This window comes from Catharus ustulatus, chromosome 14, assembly GCF_009819885.2.
Source record: "Catharus ustulatus isolate bCatUst1 chromosome 14, bCatUst1.pri.v2, whole genome shotgun sequence".
Lineage (NCBI taxonomy): Eukaryota > Metazoa > Chordata > Aves > Passeriformes > Turdidae > Catharus > Catharus ustulatus.
The window spans coordinates 13,359,731-13,378,558 of NC_046234.1; the positions used below are offsets into that span (position 1 = coordinate 13,359,731).

General features: G+C 48.1%; 1 protein-coding gene across 8 annotated transcripts in view; it reads right to left on the reverse strand.

The window, feature by feature from the left end:
• MBNL3 (muscleblind like splicing regulator 3) overlaps positions 1–18,049 on the reverse strand; it is an 89,084-nt gene extending 71,035 nt beyond the window's left edge. For 3 of the 8 annotated variants that reach the window (XR_004419357.2, XM_033072069.2, XM_033072064.2), the window contains exon 1: positions 16,175–16,256. Coding sequence is in view for 1 of the 8 variants with exons in the window: in XM_033072068.2 (XP_032927959.1) it covers positions 17,624–17,779 (156 nt within the window). In the remaining 7 variants the exon portion in view is untranslated. Of the gene's footprint in view, positions 1–14,777; positions 15,165–15,932; positions 15,965–16,174; positions 16,257–17,623 lie in introns of those variants that run through there. The other 5 variants (XM_033072068.2, XM_033072066.2, XM_033072067.2 and 2 more) reach the window with 5 other exon arrangements.
• Positions 18,050–18,828: the final 779 nt, after the last annotated feature.

An 18,828-nucleotide genomic window follows, 5' to 3' on the forward strand; every position in this document is an offset into this window, starting at 1 on the left:
CTGAACCCAAATCAGTGGGGAGATGGCAAACAAAAACACATCCCCTGATCTGCCAGGAGCAGTGCAGCAGAGTCTCCCAGCAACCCATCTTTCTCACTGTTTTATTTCCCCACACCTGATCCACCACAGCAGCATTTGGTGCTGAGCTCCAGTTTATCAGTGTCTGATGCAAACAAGCTTCCAGCCAGTGAGGAGATCTGGTCTGATGGGAACAGCAAACCAGAACCCCAGAACATGGCTCATACACCCTTCTTCCAGCTCAGAAACCAAGCTGTTCTGTCTCACTTCACCCCCCAATATTGCTTGAATCCCATTCACAATTTACAGCTAATAACACTAATGTCACATCACCCTGAGTGCTACAAGCTCCTCGGGACAGAAACCATCTTCCCCTTTATCCTGCAGCAGTCTCTGACCTTGGTAAAACTCCACAGCCATTACCAGTAACACAAACCATCATTCAAACTTAAACACATCCTGGTGCCAGCAGTTTCTCAACCGGAGACAGGCAGCACTACAATGGAGCTGCACAGAGGGGTTAAAAAGCACTGCTGAAAAGGGATGCAAACAAGGACTCCAGGCTCTGAGCAAGCACACTCTGCCATACAAAAGGTGAGCATCACTTGTGAGCAAGAGCTGTCTGGCTAAGTATACTGCCTTTGTTAACAGAGAAGGCTACATGATGGAGTGGGCTAATTAACTGCATTTTACTTTGGGAAACCCAGGCTTAAATCCTGGCTCTTGTTACAGTTGAAAACGAATTTAGGGACCAGAATAAAGGCCAAGATAATTTATTTTCTACAAAATCATCAAATAGTTGCCTGTCCCCTGACAGAGAGGCCCAGAATTCTATGCAAGGCCACTGCTGCTTATGCAGTTTCTCCAAATACAAGTTATTAAGTGACTGATGTGAGTGGTGATCACAGCTATCCATGCTGCTTAGCTGGACTGAGCACCCCAGTGTGATGAATCTCACCAGTGCCACATGGGTTGCAGGTCCTACAGGGATGGACATCATGCCTAGCAGGATTTAAAATTCAATTTTCATATGGAGTCATTTATCCCTTAAGTTTGAAGAGCTAAAGCACAGCTCTGGTGTAACTCTAGTTACTTCACTAGAAAACCACTAGGACTGGTTGTGGTCCAAGGGAGCTGAGGGTAATTTCCCCACTTCCTCCCGGCTGAAGGCTGCCCAGCAGAGCAGGAGGGAAGTAAGTACTTTCCCCATAAAGTAATTCTCTATTTTTATCATACTAAGAAAGTTTTTCATTTGGAAACTAAAAGTCCTGCTTCAAGAAGAAGCTAAGCACCCTCTTTCTTTCTGATTTATACCACAGAAGTGTTCATCTAATCAAATCAGCCATTTTTTCTGAAAGGTATCATTGTGGGAAAAAATCAGAACTGCAGACTAGCTCCTGAAGGTCTCCAGGAAAGAAGTACAGATAAATTACATTCCTGACCATGAAGGTGGCATGTTCCTTCATACTACCGTTTGCAGTGTCACCTGACCCATCCCAAAGGACAGAGATCCCTGGTGTCAGAGCTCTTCTGAAAGCAACATACTTAATGTGTAAGCAGCAGCTAATGATCATGAAGCACAGTTTTTGAGCACAATATGCTGTTCTACCAAAGTATGGGGTTAGTTATCGGCTTCTGAATTGCCATCACCCTCCTCTTTCCTTCTCTATGAAAAAAGAGACAGCCTCCAACATCCTCAGCCACCAACACAACTGAATTTGGGCAGGAAGACACAATGGAGGTCAAAAGGAGCAAAGAAACATTTTCTGAAGCAGCTTCGAGCACATAATGCTCCAGCACACAGCACAGCTCGGCAATACAGCACCTTTCATCTGCACCAAGCAGGAGACCCAGACACTTAACCCTCCAGCACAACAAAGTGAGGGGTGGGTGTTGTCATCACAGCAGGGTTTTACACCAAGCCAAAGGTTTGTGTGGGAGGTTTTCCTTGAACAGCAGAAGAAGAAAGCTTAAGTCAGACTTCTATCCAAAAAGTCAGATCTGGGGGGAAGGGATCAGTCAGAAGACACCCATGAACTGGAGCAGCAGCCACAGTGTCCTGAGGCTCACAGAGAACTCAGGGACCAGGTGATTCCCAAGGCAACCCAAATTCTACAAGTAAGGGCCACACATCTCCCCCCACTGTTATCTTTAAATCCTCTTTACTCTGCAGAGCTATTCTCCACCCTCCTTCCCTTTTAATCAGGCCTGACCTACAGATGTCAGCCTCATTTCGGCTAAGTCAACACAACTGCCACATCTAGGATGCTGTTGCAGGAAAAACCTTACACTCTTGGCTAGATTCCAGAGTCTACTTCTTGGTCTAGACCTGACCTCGTTCCTTTTCTGCAAGCTTAATCCTATACCTTAAGGGCACAGCGAACACACAGCGACTCCAGTGTGGGCCTGTCTATGCTCAGTCCTCCCTTCAACCTGCAGACTCTTTTGATCACCCTACACAAATACCAACAATTATTGACAGGAGGCTCACTCAGAACTGATTGTTCTTAAAAACCACACGTGTTCAAAAGCCAAAAAGCAAACAAAACACACAGGACTCTTTGAAAGGTGAATCCTTACCCTAGAGCTCACCTGACAAGACATGAACCTTAAATCAACAGTCCCCAAAGTTTCCTCAGAAGCAGCTCTGGCCTCACACTGAAACCATAGACAAGTTTGGTATATCCAGCTTCATCTAAAGGTTAGATGGGGATGAAACCAATCTTAAAAATCAGTTATTTCCAATGCCTCTATCACGGGCACGAATACCTTCCACTAAAACACGTTGCTCAAAGCCCTGTCCAACCTTGCCTTAGTCATCCTTTGTCAGAAACACAAGTAAGGATACCAACTGAACACAAAGGACTTCAACCAGATACCACACCACCCCCTGACAGCCCCTTACCAGAGCCAGCTCACTGACCTGCTGCAATAGTCAAAGAGCAAGCTGGCTCCTCTATTTTGCCACACGTGGCCTGGTCCCTGCTGTCCCCACCCCATGTGGCCAATATGCAGCACAGGCTAGAGATGGATGGACAACAACAGCTTGTCCTATCTTGCCCAAACACACCATAAAACAGGGTATCAACACTGAGCAGGATCTAGCTCCTGCCCTCCACCTTGTGACCCAAAAACCTTGACCCCAGTCACACATCAGTAGCAGCAGTGGGAATGTCAAACCACAAATAAGGTATTAGTAGCTAATTTGTTATCTGCTTATTCCAAGAAGGCAGCTAGCTGTGGAGTCAACCTTCAGGCAACAATGCAGGTTTTTGTTAGCTCTCAAAAACATTTGCACAGTGCTTTAAGTGTTTGTGGGCGATGTTGGAAACCCCAATTATCTGTACCTGACACGATGCTGAACCAATACTCTCCTAGTTCATAGGAGCTGTAAAAGCAAAACTCCATCAAGGCTAGGAAGAGCCTTTGGATCAAATTGTCTGAGCTCTGAAACAGTCTTTGAATGTGCTGCAAGAAATCCTCTGTACAAACACACCTTTCATATCATGGGAGGAGGAGAGGAGGGAGAAAAGGAGATTAAAACCAAAAGCCAGATCCTCAGGTAACAGAAAAATCAGAGGTTCTCCCTCAGTTTACAGTGCCACGGATTTGAGCCAAAGGTGCTTTAAACGTCCTTTTATGAAATATTTTAATCTTTCTGCCTGCTATGTGTGCGAGTTAGGCAGTGCTTTTCAGAGAAATTATTTATTCAGCTTTACAGTGACTAACCTGAATTTCCAGACTGCTTCAAAAGAAAAACTGAAGCATTTCTTTATAAAAGGCAAAGAGCATTAGACTTCTTCCCTCCTTGTTTTTCCTTTCCTTTTTTCCTGAGCTGAAACATTTGTACCTCTCATCTAATAAATAAACAAATTATGTCTCTTTCCATAAAAATATGCTCTTCTCTTCACCTTCATGTCAAAAATATGCTGACAATTTTTTCTTTTTTCTTTGCAGACGCCACTCAAAATAGAATAAATTCTTTTTTTTTTTTTCATTGATTTTTCAGTTTAGCTACATACATGAAAAAAAAACAAAACAGCAAGTCTTACATCATTGGCTGCATTTTACAACCTGGAATAAACTGAAGACCATGATGAAAAGCATGAGATTACCTCGACATTAGTGGGATACCCTAGGAGAAACAGCCACAGTCAAAAGGAAATTACAGGGTCTGTGAGAGTGGCCACACTGTTGCATGAACTGCCTCAATGTTACTTCCTAGTAAGTAAGTAGCATCACAACACTTACATACAATTACAGCTTTAATCCAAGCCATCAAATGAAGGACCAGTTCCAAAAGGCATGGACTCACCAGGAGACATTTCCTGGCACCCAGGGTAGATGTCCTGGGGACAGGGAGCTCAGGTAGCACACACCTCTCTGCACCATGCCTTCACTATGTGCTTGCCACAGGGGAAGCAATGTCACAAACAGCAGGTCTGGTTAAGGCAAGGTTTCAGGTTCTTACAACCGTATTTCATCAGCAGTGAGCTCTAATTCTGCAGTGTGGAGGGTGGATGTACATTTTCTTGGGTGGAGATGCCCTCTATGCAACCCAGCCTAAGACCTTCACTTACACGGGGCTGTGATTAGGGGATTCAGGTCATAAGCAAGCAGATCTCATGCTTTAATTCTCTCTCTCTCTCTCATTTTGGTTGCCTGGATCTCCAGGATGAGCAACATCACATTCCTACAGAAACCTGAGCTCGTGTGCAGCAGCTCTCTCCCTCAGAGAAGGGAAATGCATGAGGTTGATCGTGATAACCTCCCACTCGAAGATGTCGGATTTGCCACAGCACTTTTTCCCCATGTGAAAAACTCCACAAAGAGCAATCCTAAAGCCAGTCTTGCCTCCTCACCTCCACAATCCAGCTAACAATATTGCATCAAATCCATCAATACCAGTGCATTTGTACCTCCCCTCTGGTAAATCATCCAGAAAGTCATGCATCCAAAACTACAGCAGCCTGCAGCCTCTCACACTCTTTCAGTTTCCCCCTAAAATCACCCTGCTGAGAATCTCTTTGGCAGCACACAGGTTCAGGACCATCCTAAAACCACACACACAAAAGGATATCAGATTGCAGCCCTTGTTTCGCTCTCCTGTAAATTCATGCAGGATTAACCCCTTGCTAAATGATCTGGGACTATGGCAACATGCTGCCAGATTTGCTATTTATTTGTGGCAGCTTTCACTACCTGCAGATGCTGTCCAAAAATACAGAAGAAAAATGTGTGCCCCTGGGAGCTCATAGTCTAAAAGGCAGAGGTCAGAAGAAACGCTCTGTTCTTATTAATGCGGTTCTACAGAGAGCTGGGGAAAAAAGAAGCCTTGTCTGTATGCTTCTCAGAAGCAGATTATGGTTAATAATACAAAGATTACCGACATTAAATGAATTTAAATTCATTCTTCTATCATTCAGAATATTAAGGTTTTTGTACCTTTCTTCCAGAATCACTCCCATTTGTAGTCAGCCTTACCTTCTGCCTATCACAAAGTTATTATATTTGGACAATAATCACCACAGTGGACTTCTCCCCTCGACAGTTTTGTTGTATTTGGAGTCTTATTAAAAAAAAAAAGAATTTGTAGTGTTAGTATGCTTACAATTGCTGCATAAATCTCTAAAGAAGTTTCTGCAATCCTAATGAATTCTTTGCCTATCAACAGGCACAGGAAAAGTCTCCCTTATGCTACAGTAGTGTCACTCCTGCAGACAGAACAAGTGGTGCTCAGTCCTGGGCTTTGCCAGGGAGAGGGAGCTGACACTCGCCAGTGTGGAACATGCCACAACGCAGCACGTGTCACAGGGCCACAGGACCAACAAAAAAAGTGTCTGTTGCTGGTGACCAAAACCTGATTTTAAATTCGAGTTGTTCTTGTTCCTCACTAGCATTCAGATTCAAACTGAAGACACTGCTCTGCACCACCCCACTAGGAATTTAATGGTTTTACAACCAGCAGCGCAAACTGAAGATGGAGCACAGTAACAGCAGCAAAGCCAAACACAGACTTACTTTCATGAGAAAAAACTCATTTCGAAATTTAAGTTTCAGTTCAACTGTAAAATCCCTCTCCCCAGTCATCATGACACTGACAGAGAAATATCTGAGGATGCTCAAGAGAAAGCCATCAGGCAAGTCACCAGTCACACGTCTGCTGCAGAACATCACAAATGATTGCGCTAAAAAGGCGTCTCACAAGCATTTGAATCTACATTTTACTGAGAGAAAGGGAATTTCATGTCAAAAAAACTGCAAATCACTGCCAGTCAGTCCCAAATCTGGCAAGCTTGGCTGGGCAGTGGCATTCCCCACTTGTTCTCCTGGTCTTTACGCTGGGAAGTTAAACCAATACATCCCAACCTAGAAAACCAGAATTAGTGGGCAGCTGTCTGAAATGTAGTGTGTGGTGAATTGCCGCTGCATGAGATCTGTCCAACTCAACTGCCCAGGCCTTTTATTTCAAAAAGGGAATTACTGCTGCTAAAAGGCACCTGCCTTAGCTCACGGCCTTATGCAATGGATGCTCTAAGCATTTTCCTAATTAAATCAGTACATAATTATTAGAGTGTTTTATTGAACCAAAAATCCCCAGCACCTTGCGAAAGGCCGCCAGAGACTGACTCAGCCTCACCCATGCAGATGCTCTCCTGCAGCACTGGGCATCCTCCAGCTCCACTTTCACCACCTCTCCCAGCTGACCCAAGCACAGCTGCATTGGCCCAGGCATCATTCCTGCCCCCTCCCTCAGCCAGGACAAGCATTCACAAGACTGACAAAGCAGAGGAAAGAGGACAGCAGCAGTGAGGAAAGAGAACACACCTTTCAGTGCCAGAACACACATGAACTGCGTGAAGGAGCGGGCTTAGCTCCTTGTGGCACCCATGAAGCCAAGAGCACTTGGCACAGCCTGGGAGCTCAAGCAGTCAATGGCTCTGCCTTGGCAATGCCTCACTGTCAAGAGGTTTCCACCTCTTGTCCCAAATACACACATTCCTCACAAGACATTCCAAGATCTAGGGGAAAACTTTGTCATGTAAGGTGGCATGCAAAATGGTGTCACCACCCAACTATGGGCATCTATACCTGGGCCAAATTTAGAAATCCAGGTATCTCTAGAAAAACAAGATGGGTGGCACTGTACAGAAAATAAATAAATCTGTTATTAAACACACGAGAAGCTTCCCTATACCTTATTAATAGATCCCAAGGTCTTGTCAGAAGGATAACCTTCCATCTAACAGAATGAATGTGGAATTTGGCAGCAGCATCCTCATTCCAACCTTGGTACTTGAGCATCAGCTACTGAATGAGTCATATTACAACAGTCACCAGAGCTGGAAAGTCCCCAACCCAGCAGGTCTCTCCCTTCAGCAAGGTTCATAAAATCTCATGCAGAATCTGCCCTACATGCCATATTAATCTCCACAGTCTCAGAAGAAACTGTGGATCACAGCTACTCAACGTACTGCCCTGCAGATCCTGAAAATCATGATGAAGGTGGTCAATCCCCTGAAAAAGCCACCCAAGAGAGGTGCCCTGTGCAGGCTGGTCCAAGGGAGTGTGCAGTGCAGGCATGGGGAGGAGTGGGGATAACCTGCCTGCACTCCTGAGCAAGGGGAGAGGCTGTTTCACCCAGAGGCAGCAGGGGAGGTATCACCTTATGTGGAGATGCAGGAGGGAAGGGGCTCGCTGCTCATCCTGCAGGAGAGCAGCCCACTCTGGTTTCCTTATTTGCATGACCTGAAGTGCAGCTTCCTCAAGCACCATGAGAAAGGTGCTGCTTCATTAGCCAGACCACGCCTGGGCACTTGGGACACCGCCAACGTTAGCTCGTTACCGAGGCTCTGCTTAACGAAGGGCACTGAGGTTGTCACACCAAGCGCTTCACTGAGTAATTAGTCGAGCCAAATTCATCAGCGATGGACTTGGTCTGAGGAACAAGCAGAGTACACGGAATGGAGGTGTGTGTTTGTGGATCCAGGAGCCAAGTGCAAATGCAAGGTGGAGATGCTAGCGCCAAGACCTGGGCAGTCTGTCTGAGGGCACGGAGGCTTCATGAAACACCTCTGCACTCTGACTTTGTCAGATAGAACTCTGGCATCTGGAGGCTCAAGAGAAAGGAGGATAAATCACCTGTAACCCTGTGAATGGCTCCATGCTACTGTTTCTTTTTTGTACTTCAAAAATAACTCCACTGAAATGTATCTGAATGCAATACAAGCCCCCTGAGCCAGCGCTGCTTATTACTATTTATATAAAAATGTTCAGACTATATTTGAAAGGAGCCCACTGATACCTGGTACGGCCATAAAAAGATTTATCCATCCTGACTTGCTGGCTGCAGAGTAGATCCTAAAACTGAGCAACTTAGGAAGAGTGAATCAGCATTGATTAAGAGTTTTGATCAGATTTTGGGGAAAGAAACCCAAACACTTCTGCTGCCCAACCAGGGCATAGCCCAAAGAGCCTGATTCTCTCCTCTCCATCAGTTCTGCAGTAACATTTTGCATGCTGTGGACTAACCCAGTGCTCTGGAGAACAACTCCCAGCAGCAGCCCGGCAGTCAGACACGGCTCAGAGCTTGTCCTTCACCGGGCAGGATTTCCCATCAATGACATGGGGATGTTTTACATCTCACCATTCCAGCCTTTAGGACCACTTTAACAACTGGTCCATCAGCCCACACAGGCTCCTCCCAGCATCACAGCCCTGCATTGCACAGCCACACCTCACCACTACACAGTCCCAGAACCTTCCACCAAAACATTACCAAATGCTTCACAAGCACTAATGAATTAAGTCCCAGCATCCCAATTAACTCCAGGAGCAGAGAAGCAGGCTGAGGTGTCCCCATCTCCCTGTGAGCCTGCTGAAGAGCCAGGCATGGCAGACAGACCTGCTAGCTCCCTCCCTCTGCTAAGCTACAGACCTGTGAGATATTTCAAAGGCTCTTTCCAAAACAGAAGGATGGGAGAAAAAAAAGAAAAAGCTTTCTGTTTTCCTTGAAAAGCAGGTCGTGCAACAAAGAAAGCACTAATAAAGGTTTCACCATCCAAATTAAAAGTCAAAGGCAGCAATGAAATGTCTCTGAAATATAAGAAACACGTTGTGCACTGTGTGAAATTTATTGCTGCCTAGCAGAATGAAGCCAAACATCTTAATATGGAAAAACACCGCTACTTTTGACCCAAACAGATTGGGAACAGGAAGCAAAAACAAATCACCCAGCTGCGGCCTCCCCACACTAAGAGGAGCAGCAGCCAGTGTTTCCTGCCCACCCTCGCCCTGTCCATGGCTGCCAAGGTCTGCACACTGTTTGCTCAGGGGCCAATCCCACCTAAAACAGACAGTTTGTTATTAAAGCTGTTGTAGGCAAGATCAGGCCTTTATTGGAGGGGATTCAGCTGGGAAGAGCCAGGAAAATGGAACTGCAGCAATCACCCCAAATGCTGCATCCATTTGCAAACGGCACAGGGACAGGCTCCCCTACAAAGAGATTCCCCTTCTTTCAGTGGCTCTCTAGATTTTCACCAGCCAAATTCCTGACTCAGGACAAGCATATTTCAAGAGTTAATTTTGGTTTTACTACATCATCACCAGCAAACCCTGAGAAATTAAGTCAAGCCTCAATTGGCTCAAAACATAATTGCATTTCTCTTAAATAATAGCTTTGCATTATTTCATTTTTTGTTGTTTTTTGGGTTGGGTTTTTTTTTGAGCTCGTGCATATTACATTTTAATTATATTTTAAAGCTTTCATTTGCAGCTACAGAAATAACCCAGAAAGACATACAGATGAGCTCATTTTCAAATCATCACTTGACAAAGGACATGAAACTTTAAAAAAAGTGACAGATAGATCAAAGGCCTTGGGAAAAAAAAAATGAAACATACAAAACTGAAAGTCCATTATCTCTTTTGTTAAAGCCAGTAACTCAGTGCCAAAGAGAACAGCTTTAAGATCTCAGCAGAGTGAAAGCTGAATAACACACACGTAATGTAGTAGAAAATGCCATTTACACAAATGCTACACACTGAACAGCAGCTTAGAACCCGGTATTCTGACTAAAATTCTCCTTTCAGCAAATCTCATAAGTATCATTTTTATCAGCTCAAGCAGATTTTTCCTAAAAGATTTTAAAAGATTACATGCCAGGTGTAGAATACTTCGTAAAGCAGAATTAGATTTTTGCCTTGTGTGATTTTTTTTTAATTTTTTTATATATATATATAATAGCAACCTGCAAATTACAGCCATTAGTACGACACTGCCTTCACAGCTGATTTATGGCAGCATTACCAAAAGCAGAATTTCATCCAACAACACTTCTGGATAACACAGACATCTGCAGAAACAAGGGGGGAAAAAGCACATAAGCATGCACAACCACGCATTTTGTGCGTTACCATCCAAGACTTTTACAAGGATGGGTGTTTTGTGGCACTGTTCTGCAAGACAGTACCCTGAGCACGCACAAGAGTCTGGTACACTCTCCTGCACAGAGTGACCTCCAGTCCTACCTCATATTGCTTTAAATCCCTCACCTTCATGCTCATAAATGCAGCTTTGGCACAGGAGCTGCACTGCAAGGAAGGAAAGTCACCCCACGCTCCTGTTACATGAAATCTTCCCTCTGCCCCAGCAAGCTCCCAGCAAAAATATCCAAGTTTATCACGCCAAGGAAAGAACAATAAGTGGGAGTCCGAAAAGGCAGTCAGAAGTACCGCCAAAAAATCAGAGCTCTTTCTCAAAAAAAAGGCCCTCCCTTAGGAAGCCTGCCAATCAAACCCGATCACGAGGCTGTTTTCCGAGGGTGAATAGAGTTCTTATTGACACAGCTTATGTCTGCAGCATGCAGCCCTCCACAAGGCTTTCAAGAGCAGATCGGATTACACAGACACATTCTCTCTGATTTTATGCATTCAGAAGCCCTCAGACATAAAATACCCGGCTCAGAAGGCCACCGCTTTTTCAGCTTGCTATCGGCCTACGTGTTTTTACAAAAAAAAAAAAAAAAACCAGGCAAACATATCCTAGCACCTTTACTTGGGCTCCCAAGGCCCTCACCCTCACTCAGCAGGGCCTTATAATTTGCAGGCCAAGCCACAGATTTGCTCCATGTGAATAATACAAGACGGACTCATTCCCATGGTGAGTACTTAGCATCAGAATGAGAGAAGGGAAAAAACAAATATCTGCTGACACCATTTAAAATGGGAGACGATAACATCGCTCTGGGTAGACAAACCTTCCTGGAAGATGGCATGGAAAAAGGGGAGGATACACACCTTTTAAAAGAACAACACGCACTGCACAGCTTAGCAGGCAAGAGGTGACCAACTGCAAAAGCATCACAACCACAAATTCAGGTAAATCATCTACCCGGGGCAGCAATTTGCACACATGGATATCTGGAGAAAATAAACTAAAAGGATCCATTTATACAATTTCTATACTTAGGGGGCACAATAAGGAATTCCATTTCAGCAGCAGACACAGAAAGAAAGTCAGGAGAACCTGTGGTGTTGCATTAGAGGTGAACAGCGAATTACAAAATGTTTTATTATAAATGCTACAGCTTAAAGACTGAATTTCAGCAAAAGAGATAAGTCTGGGTTTAAATCATATGACAAATTAGAACCTGAACATTGCCCTAGAGATGGATGCATGCACTGCCCAGAGGTCTGGACTACCCCAATTAAAAAGAGACTCACAACCCACCCCTCCAAAAAACAGTCTAAAAAGCAAACCAGTACATTACACATGGGTAAGTGGATCCCTATCACCTAAAAAGGAACTCCTGCATCAACTCAGCCACACTGAATTGAAACTTCTCACTGAAATATTACATATGGCAAACACAGCAAACCAAGCAAGCTTGAGCTTCAGAGCTTTTAAGGGATTTTAAGAGCAAACACACACTGTTCAATAAAGACATCCTCTCTTCCCTGCTTCCAGGCTGCAGTCACTCCCCAGCCAAATTTTCTAGTATTTTATTAAAGGTTTTTCTCATATTTTTCCTGATGGCTGCTGGGAGGCCGGACTTGGGCAATGGAAATGCAAGATACCATGTCTGTCTGACACCGCAGCTCTTTGGTTGGGTGTTTGCACTGTTCTCAAAGCACACCAAGAGAGCCATCACTCCTATGAATACCTCTGGATACTGAGATCTAAGCAAACTGCACTTTTCAGTGCTCAGCCTCCCTCTCAATGAACAGTCTTGTGTTTCTAGTACTCTGTTTCCACACATGACTTCTAGTATGCTCACAGTCCAAAAAGCCTGCTCCTATGAATGCTCCATACTCTTTCCCAACACATCTGAGTCATGCAATGGTTCACTCCACTGACAAAGCCAAGTGGTGACCACAGCATAGAAGGGGTGTCCTACTGTGGGCATCAGTCACCAAATCCCAACTATAGATTCATCAGCTTCACCTGTGCCTGCATTAGCCACAAAGAAAATCTTTGTTTGTTTCCAGGCTCCTGACTGAGATGCAGGCACTGGTGACTAGGCCAGCCATGGTTTGGCCTGTGCCTTTAGGAAGATCCATTTGCCAGGCATTAGCAATGCAGTTATTCCATGGCCCAACCTCATCCTGTCCTACCTGGGCCCCCCAAGTCCTTGTGCCAACACAACCACTTCTGTGGCCATATGGAGAAGCTGAGCAATGGCTAAAATTAGTGTCCTTTCTTTTCTTGTTATTCTGCAACATTATTCTTAAATCACAAGGATGGAAGAGACTGGAGGAAAAGGCCAGAAGCAGCACCACTTCCACTACAGCACCAGTTTCAAAATTGATTTGCAAGCTATGCTGCAAAATGCAAGAAAACCAGCCTCTCTCTGCAGTCACAAGTTTTCAAGTTGCACTTTGAGATTCCCTTAAATGTGCAGAACAGTCCCTCAAAACTTCACATCTGATGGCATCATAAGTGCAAAAGCTCCACATATTCCTCTTGCCAAGATGGGACAAGCTCAGGAGAAAATTTCTGGGTGTGTAAAATTCTAAGAATAACATTTAAGGCTTATGCCAGCCATTCCCCAACAGAGAATAAAAGGGTAGAGCAGGCCCCCATTGCTTGTGATGTGGAATTGGGCATGGAAACCACTAGAAAATCCTCTGTGTGGATTCAGCATCTGAGAGGGCAAACTGTCCAGCATCCCTACTGTCAGTAAGCTTCCTGCAGCACATGGTGCAGCAATGGGAGGTTTAGATCCACTTCCATGTGGGTCCCTCACAGCAGTGGAAAGGATGTGACACCCTGAATGCTGCTGACCTGGCCAGATGCTGCAGGAGGCTGAGCAGGACAGCTTACAGCACTGTGGGGCTAATTTCCTTGCTGACCACCAGGTCTGCTTTGGGCCCCTGCCAATATATCCCAAAAGGCCCATAAGGCAGCACCAGATCTGCAGCGGCCACACAGCTGTAAACAGGCTGAACTCAGCTACTCTAGGAAGGCCAACAGAACCCAAAGTAGGCTGCTTCTTCTCCTGCTATCAGCACATCCCATAATACCTAGAAGCTTCAGCACAGTTCACTATCTTTGAAAGAGAAACACTCAAAACACTGAAATAGTTCTCAAAACTTTTCTGGGCCATCTCTACTTCAAAATGCCTTCATTTAAATGTGTACCACGTCTATATATAGGCACACACACCAAGGGAAATCAGCACCCGTGAGCAGAGCTGGTGCCCACACACAGCACCTCTGCACAGCCTCGCAGGTCTGCCTGTGCAGCTCCACACCACCACCGCCCTACAGCAAACCAGAGCCTCCTGGAGCTGCCCCAGGAAGATCTGCCCCACTGGCAGGAGTAATGAAAAGATCACAGCCTGCAGGCTGTCCACCAGACCAGGCTCTACACCAGACTTGCTAACACTCATCTTTCTCGGGGTATGGAGAGTAATGGGGACAGGGAAGTTTCAAGACCCAATTAGAGTCCTTTAAGTCCTTCACTTCTGCATGAAGCTGAATCCCCAAGCCCTCTCTTCAGGACTGTTTTCCCTCCCAGGACCAAGATGCATTATTTGGACATTCATTAGCAAATTAACCTCCAAGGAGCAGGACTGTGCCATGTAAGGCATTTCTCCAACCTGGAGGGAAGCACCATTGCAGCCTCCACATACTACCTTACCAGCAGAAGACCCGCAAGGAGGACACAGGGGGAAAACATCTCTGCAACCCCGTGGAAGCTGCTGCATGGAAACTACATTACTTCTGCTTCTGTATAATCCCAGAATAACTAGTTTAATTCAGACTGCTCCAACTCAGACACTCGATAGTTTCAACCTGGTATAGACTATAACCTCACTCTAATTACAGTATCATGTTACATGTCCAACAACTGCTGCAATTTAGTCTTGCCTGATACATCCCAGCTGAAAATTGCTCATCCCACCTCTCACTCGCTTACTTTCTGGCAACCTTTGAATGGAGGCAGGGATACCTAGCAACACCTCGGCATCTGACATGCTCACACCCCAAGCCCCATAAAGATCAAGTCATTATTTCCTTGCGGTAACAAAGGCAATGCCTTCCACCAGCACAGAATAAACCAGTTTTAGGCAAATAGCGCAGACATGACACTACTCTTCATACTTCTCTATGCAAACGCAATACGGGATGATTGCTAAGAGCCGCAACACCACGAATTCGCACGTCGCTCCCTGATCACACACGGAGTCTATCTGAGCAAGAGGGGAGTTTTCAGCGGCAAAAGCTGCAAGACCAGGCAGTCGGACTTTCACTACCTCAAAGGCAGGGGATGTTCCTTACAGCAGCGCACGTCTTGCCTTTGAGCTCAAAACTGCATCCGCGGCTCCCGCTGCCATGAAACGGGAAGGTTTTCTCCCCGCAGCCGCTCGCCCGCGCCTGAGCCGAATGTTAACAGGTCTGTGCCTCGCGTCAGCTCCGCCACCGCCTCATGCCCGGCCGGGGAATGCTCCGCTGCCCGGGCGGACGGGCTGTCCGGCCATGGCTCGGCGATGATTCAGCAAGGGGGTGGCTCCCGGTGAGAAGGCACACCTCCTGCGAGCTGTCACACCGCGGGGCCGGGGCAAAATGGGAGACAGAACTTGCTCTGTCTATCATGGCTGCACTTTCCAAAATGCGTAACCTGGCCTGGTAGGGGCGAGCGGGGCGAAGGGGAGAGGCGGGTGTGTTTCCATCAGCAGGCACATGGGAATAATTGAAGGAAACATCTCGTGCCTTTTACCGATAGCACAAGTAAATGAAGGAAAAGAAAAAGAAGGGAAAAAAAAAAAAAAGCCAGACACTTTGGGAGCCAGCATCAACTTCGCCAGGCTGTGTTCTTTGTTTCTAGGCAGACTCCAGTGCGGTGGCAAGAATGAACAAATGCGCATGTCTTCATAAGAGTCAAAAAAAAAAAAAAAAAAAAAAAGGAAAAGAAAAAATCCCCCCCTCCCCTCCGGCCCCTCTCTCGCCTCTGCGGCGGCCGGAGCCCTCCGGAGAGTTTGGGCTGCTTTTCCAGAAGTAAAACTCCGCTTCCCGCTGCTTCGAGCAGGGGTTTGCCACGCTACCAGGCGTCCGCGGGTACGGCAGCGCCTGCAACACTTTCGGCTGCAAAATTTAATTCTGGTGTGGGTTTTGCGATTTTTATTTTTTTTCCGTTTAAAGAACGGAACGCCGCCCCCGCCACGCGCCAACCGCGCCAGCCGCCCTCCGCAGCCGCCCGCCGGAGCGGAGCGGAGCCCGGGCCCGCCGCCGCCAGACAAAGGAGCGGTGCGGAGCCGCGCCGGCACCCGCGGCCAGCCCGCCTGCGCTCCCGGGACAGCGGCACCGGGACGGGCACCGGGACCGGCCGCCGCGCCCCCTCCCCGGAGCGCTCCCCCCGTCCCCCGCGGCTCGGGGGGGCACCGAGCGCCCCGCGGCCGCCCCGGCCTTACCTCGCAGCGGCGGCGGCGCTCGCAGGCAGCGGCGGCCGCTCCGTGCCACGCGCGGCGGCGCGGGGCGAGCCACGGGGGCCGGTTTAGCGCGGGGGCCGCCTGCGCGCCGCCATTTTAACGCCTCCCGCCCGCCCTCCGCCCCCCTCACCCCCCTCTCCCCGCGGCCACGCGCGGCGTGGAAATGCCACTCAGCGTCCCCCCCTCGTCCTCCCCGTCCCCTCCGCCCCCGTCCCCGCCGTTACATTGACGCAGCGGCTCCTGGTCGCCGGGCCCGCCGTGGCGGAGCTATAGCAGCAGGGCAGCAGCAGCAGCCGCCGCCGTCGTGGCCCCTCCGCCGCCGCCTCCCGCCGCCGGGCGCACATGGTACGCTCCGGGGCCGCGCCGCGCCGCGCCCCGCCGGCCGCGCGCGCCGCCCGGCTGCTGCCATGGCAACCGCCCCGCGACCCCCGCCCCGCCGCGACCCGCGGGGCGCGCCCCGCCAGGCCCGGGCCCCGCCGGCACCGCGCCGAGCCACCGCGGCACTCAGAGCCCACCTGTGCCCAGAGCCACCAACACCTGCGGAGCGCCTGCCTCCCCACTGTCCCCCAGCCACCGCCGTACCTCCCTGCCGTGGCCCCTCCACCCCCAGCTGTCATCGCACCTCCCTGACATGTCCCCTCTATCCCTGAAGCCACCATCACATCTCCTCGCTGAGGCACCTCTGTCCCCAAAACCACCGTGATATCCCCCCCACTGAGATGCTGCATCCCCACTGTCCTCAAATCACCGTCACGTATTCCTGCTGTGTCCCCTCTGTCCCCAAAGCCACCATCATACACTCCCACTGTATCCACATTGCTCCCAAAGTCACTATCGATTGTCCCCACTGTGTCCCTGCTGTCTCCAAAACTACCATCACACCTTCTTGTTGCGTCCCCACTGTCCCCAAAACCACCATCACATCCACCTTCCAAGGGTCTGTAGTTCCACTGTCCACAAAGCCACCGTGATACCTTCCCACTCTGTACCCTCAGTCCTCAAAGCCACTTCCACAGCCCCCTGAGGAGGGGTTGAATCCCTACTGTCCCCAAACCACTGTCACATATCCCTGCTGTGTCCTCTCTGTCCCCAATGCCATCACACCTTCTTGTGTGTCCCCAAAGACACCATCACATCCACCTGCTGAGGGGCTGCATCCCCACTGTTCACAAAGCCACCATCTCAACCCCATTGTGTCTCTGCTGTCCCAAAGTCACTATCATATACCCCCCCACTGTATCCTCTCCATTGCCAAAGCCACCATTACACCTTCCTGCTCTTTTTCTGTCCCCCAAGCCACCATCATATGCCCCCACTGTGCCCAAAGTCACCATCACACCTTCCCACTCTGTACCCTGTGTCCCTACAGCCGCTCGTACATGTCCCCACAGCATCCCTGCTGCTCCCAATGCCACTATTACACCTTCCTGCTCTGTTCCTGTTGTCCCCAAAGCCACCATCACCTTCCCCACTGCCCCCATCCTTACATCCAAAGCCATCATTGCACCCCCTCACTGAGGGGCCGTATTCCCGCTGTCCCAAGCAACCATCACATCCCCCCAAACACATCTCATTTGTCCCTAAAGCCACCAGCACAGCCCCCCGTCGCCGAAGCTGCTGTCACTCCACCCCCGCAGAGGGGCCGTGTCCCTGCCAGGCTTGGCCACCCTTACCTGGGTAGTGGCACAGCTCTTCCACGCTGCAGTGCTCATTTTCACTCCTGTTTTGCAACAGAAGATTGCGTACGCCAGGACAGTCGCGAGGGAGAGTAGGCGCAATGTGAAGCAGATGAGCGAGTAAATCATGAAGCCGCCGTACATGTTCTGCATACTGCAAACGAGGAGCTAATTTCCTGGCAGCCAGCTTCAGGATGCTTCGAGTCAGTCTCTGCCGATGTGGCCCTTAAAAACCTCCCAGGCTGTGGCTGCAAGCAGCCCTGCTCCTTTCTGTCTTTAGCATCTAATTCCCACAAATATAGATAATTGAATTATGCATTTTGTTTGGGGGAGCGGAAAACAACCGGCAACCACTGGATCACTGAGGAAAACAAAGTCATTTTTTTCTTTTTTTTCTTAATTCAGCGTTTTTTGGGGGGCTGGTGGCATTTTGTCAAGCATTAACTCAACCAGAGGCAGAGAGAAGCAGCTGAGGGTTGTTTATTGCACACAGAGTAGCCCTCCCTGACAGCAGCACTAATGGAAATAACACTAATAAAACTGTCATGTCTGAGCACCAAAGCGTGAGCCCTGGTTTCTGTGTCCTGTTCTGACAACCACTTCCCCAATGACCACTGGCAGACCCCTTCACCTTCCCTTCCTAGTTACCACCACTGATTCATAGTTGAGATCAATTAGTTAATGTTTGCAAAGTCAGTTGAAGATGACAAAGCGTTACATGCTGCTAATAAAACCATAATGATCCCACTGTTAAACATTAAACACACAATGAGGTGTAAAAAAAATACCACATTTATGGAAAATTCCTCTTCCTGCAAGGACAAAGGATTAGCTCCTAAAAAAAAGAAGGATGAGCACAAATTTGCACCACAGGATTGTGTCTCAAGGGTTTGGCTTCTGCTTGGCTGTTTGCTACTGATTATTTGTGTGTCAATGGGCAAGCCACTTGGGCCAGCAGTTGCTGACCCACCTGAACATGGCAGCTTAATCCAGAGCTAGCCATGCTAGGGATGGTCCTTTCCATTTTGTGTCTCTGCTTCCCAGTCTGCTAAATGGGATGAGGATTGCAGCTGTGTAGCCTGATTTTTGCAGACAACATAATACAGCAGTTAGCAAAGCCTCAAAACATGGTCATTAGGAGCCTGGGGAGCTGTGCTGCCTGTGAGACACGTCACACCACAGTGCGAGGAACACAGGTGGGT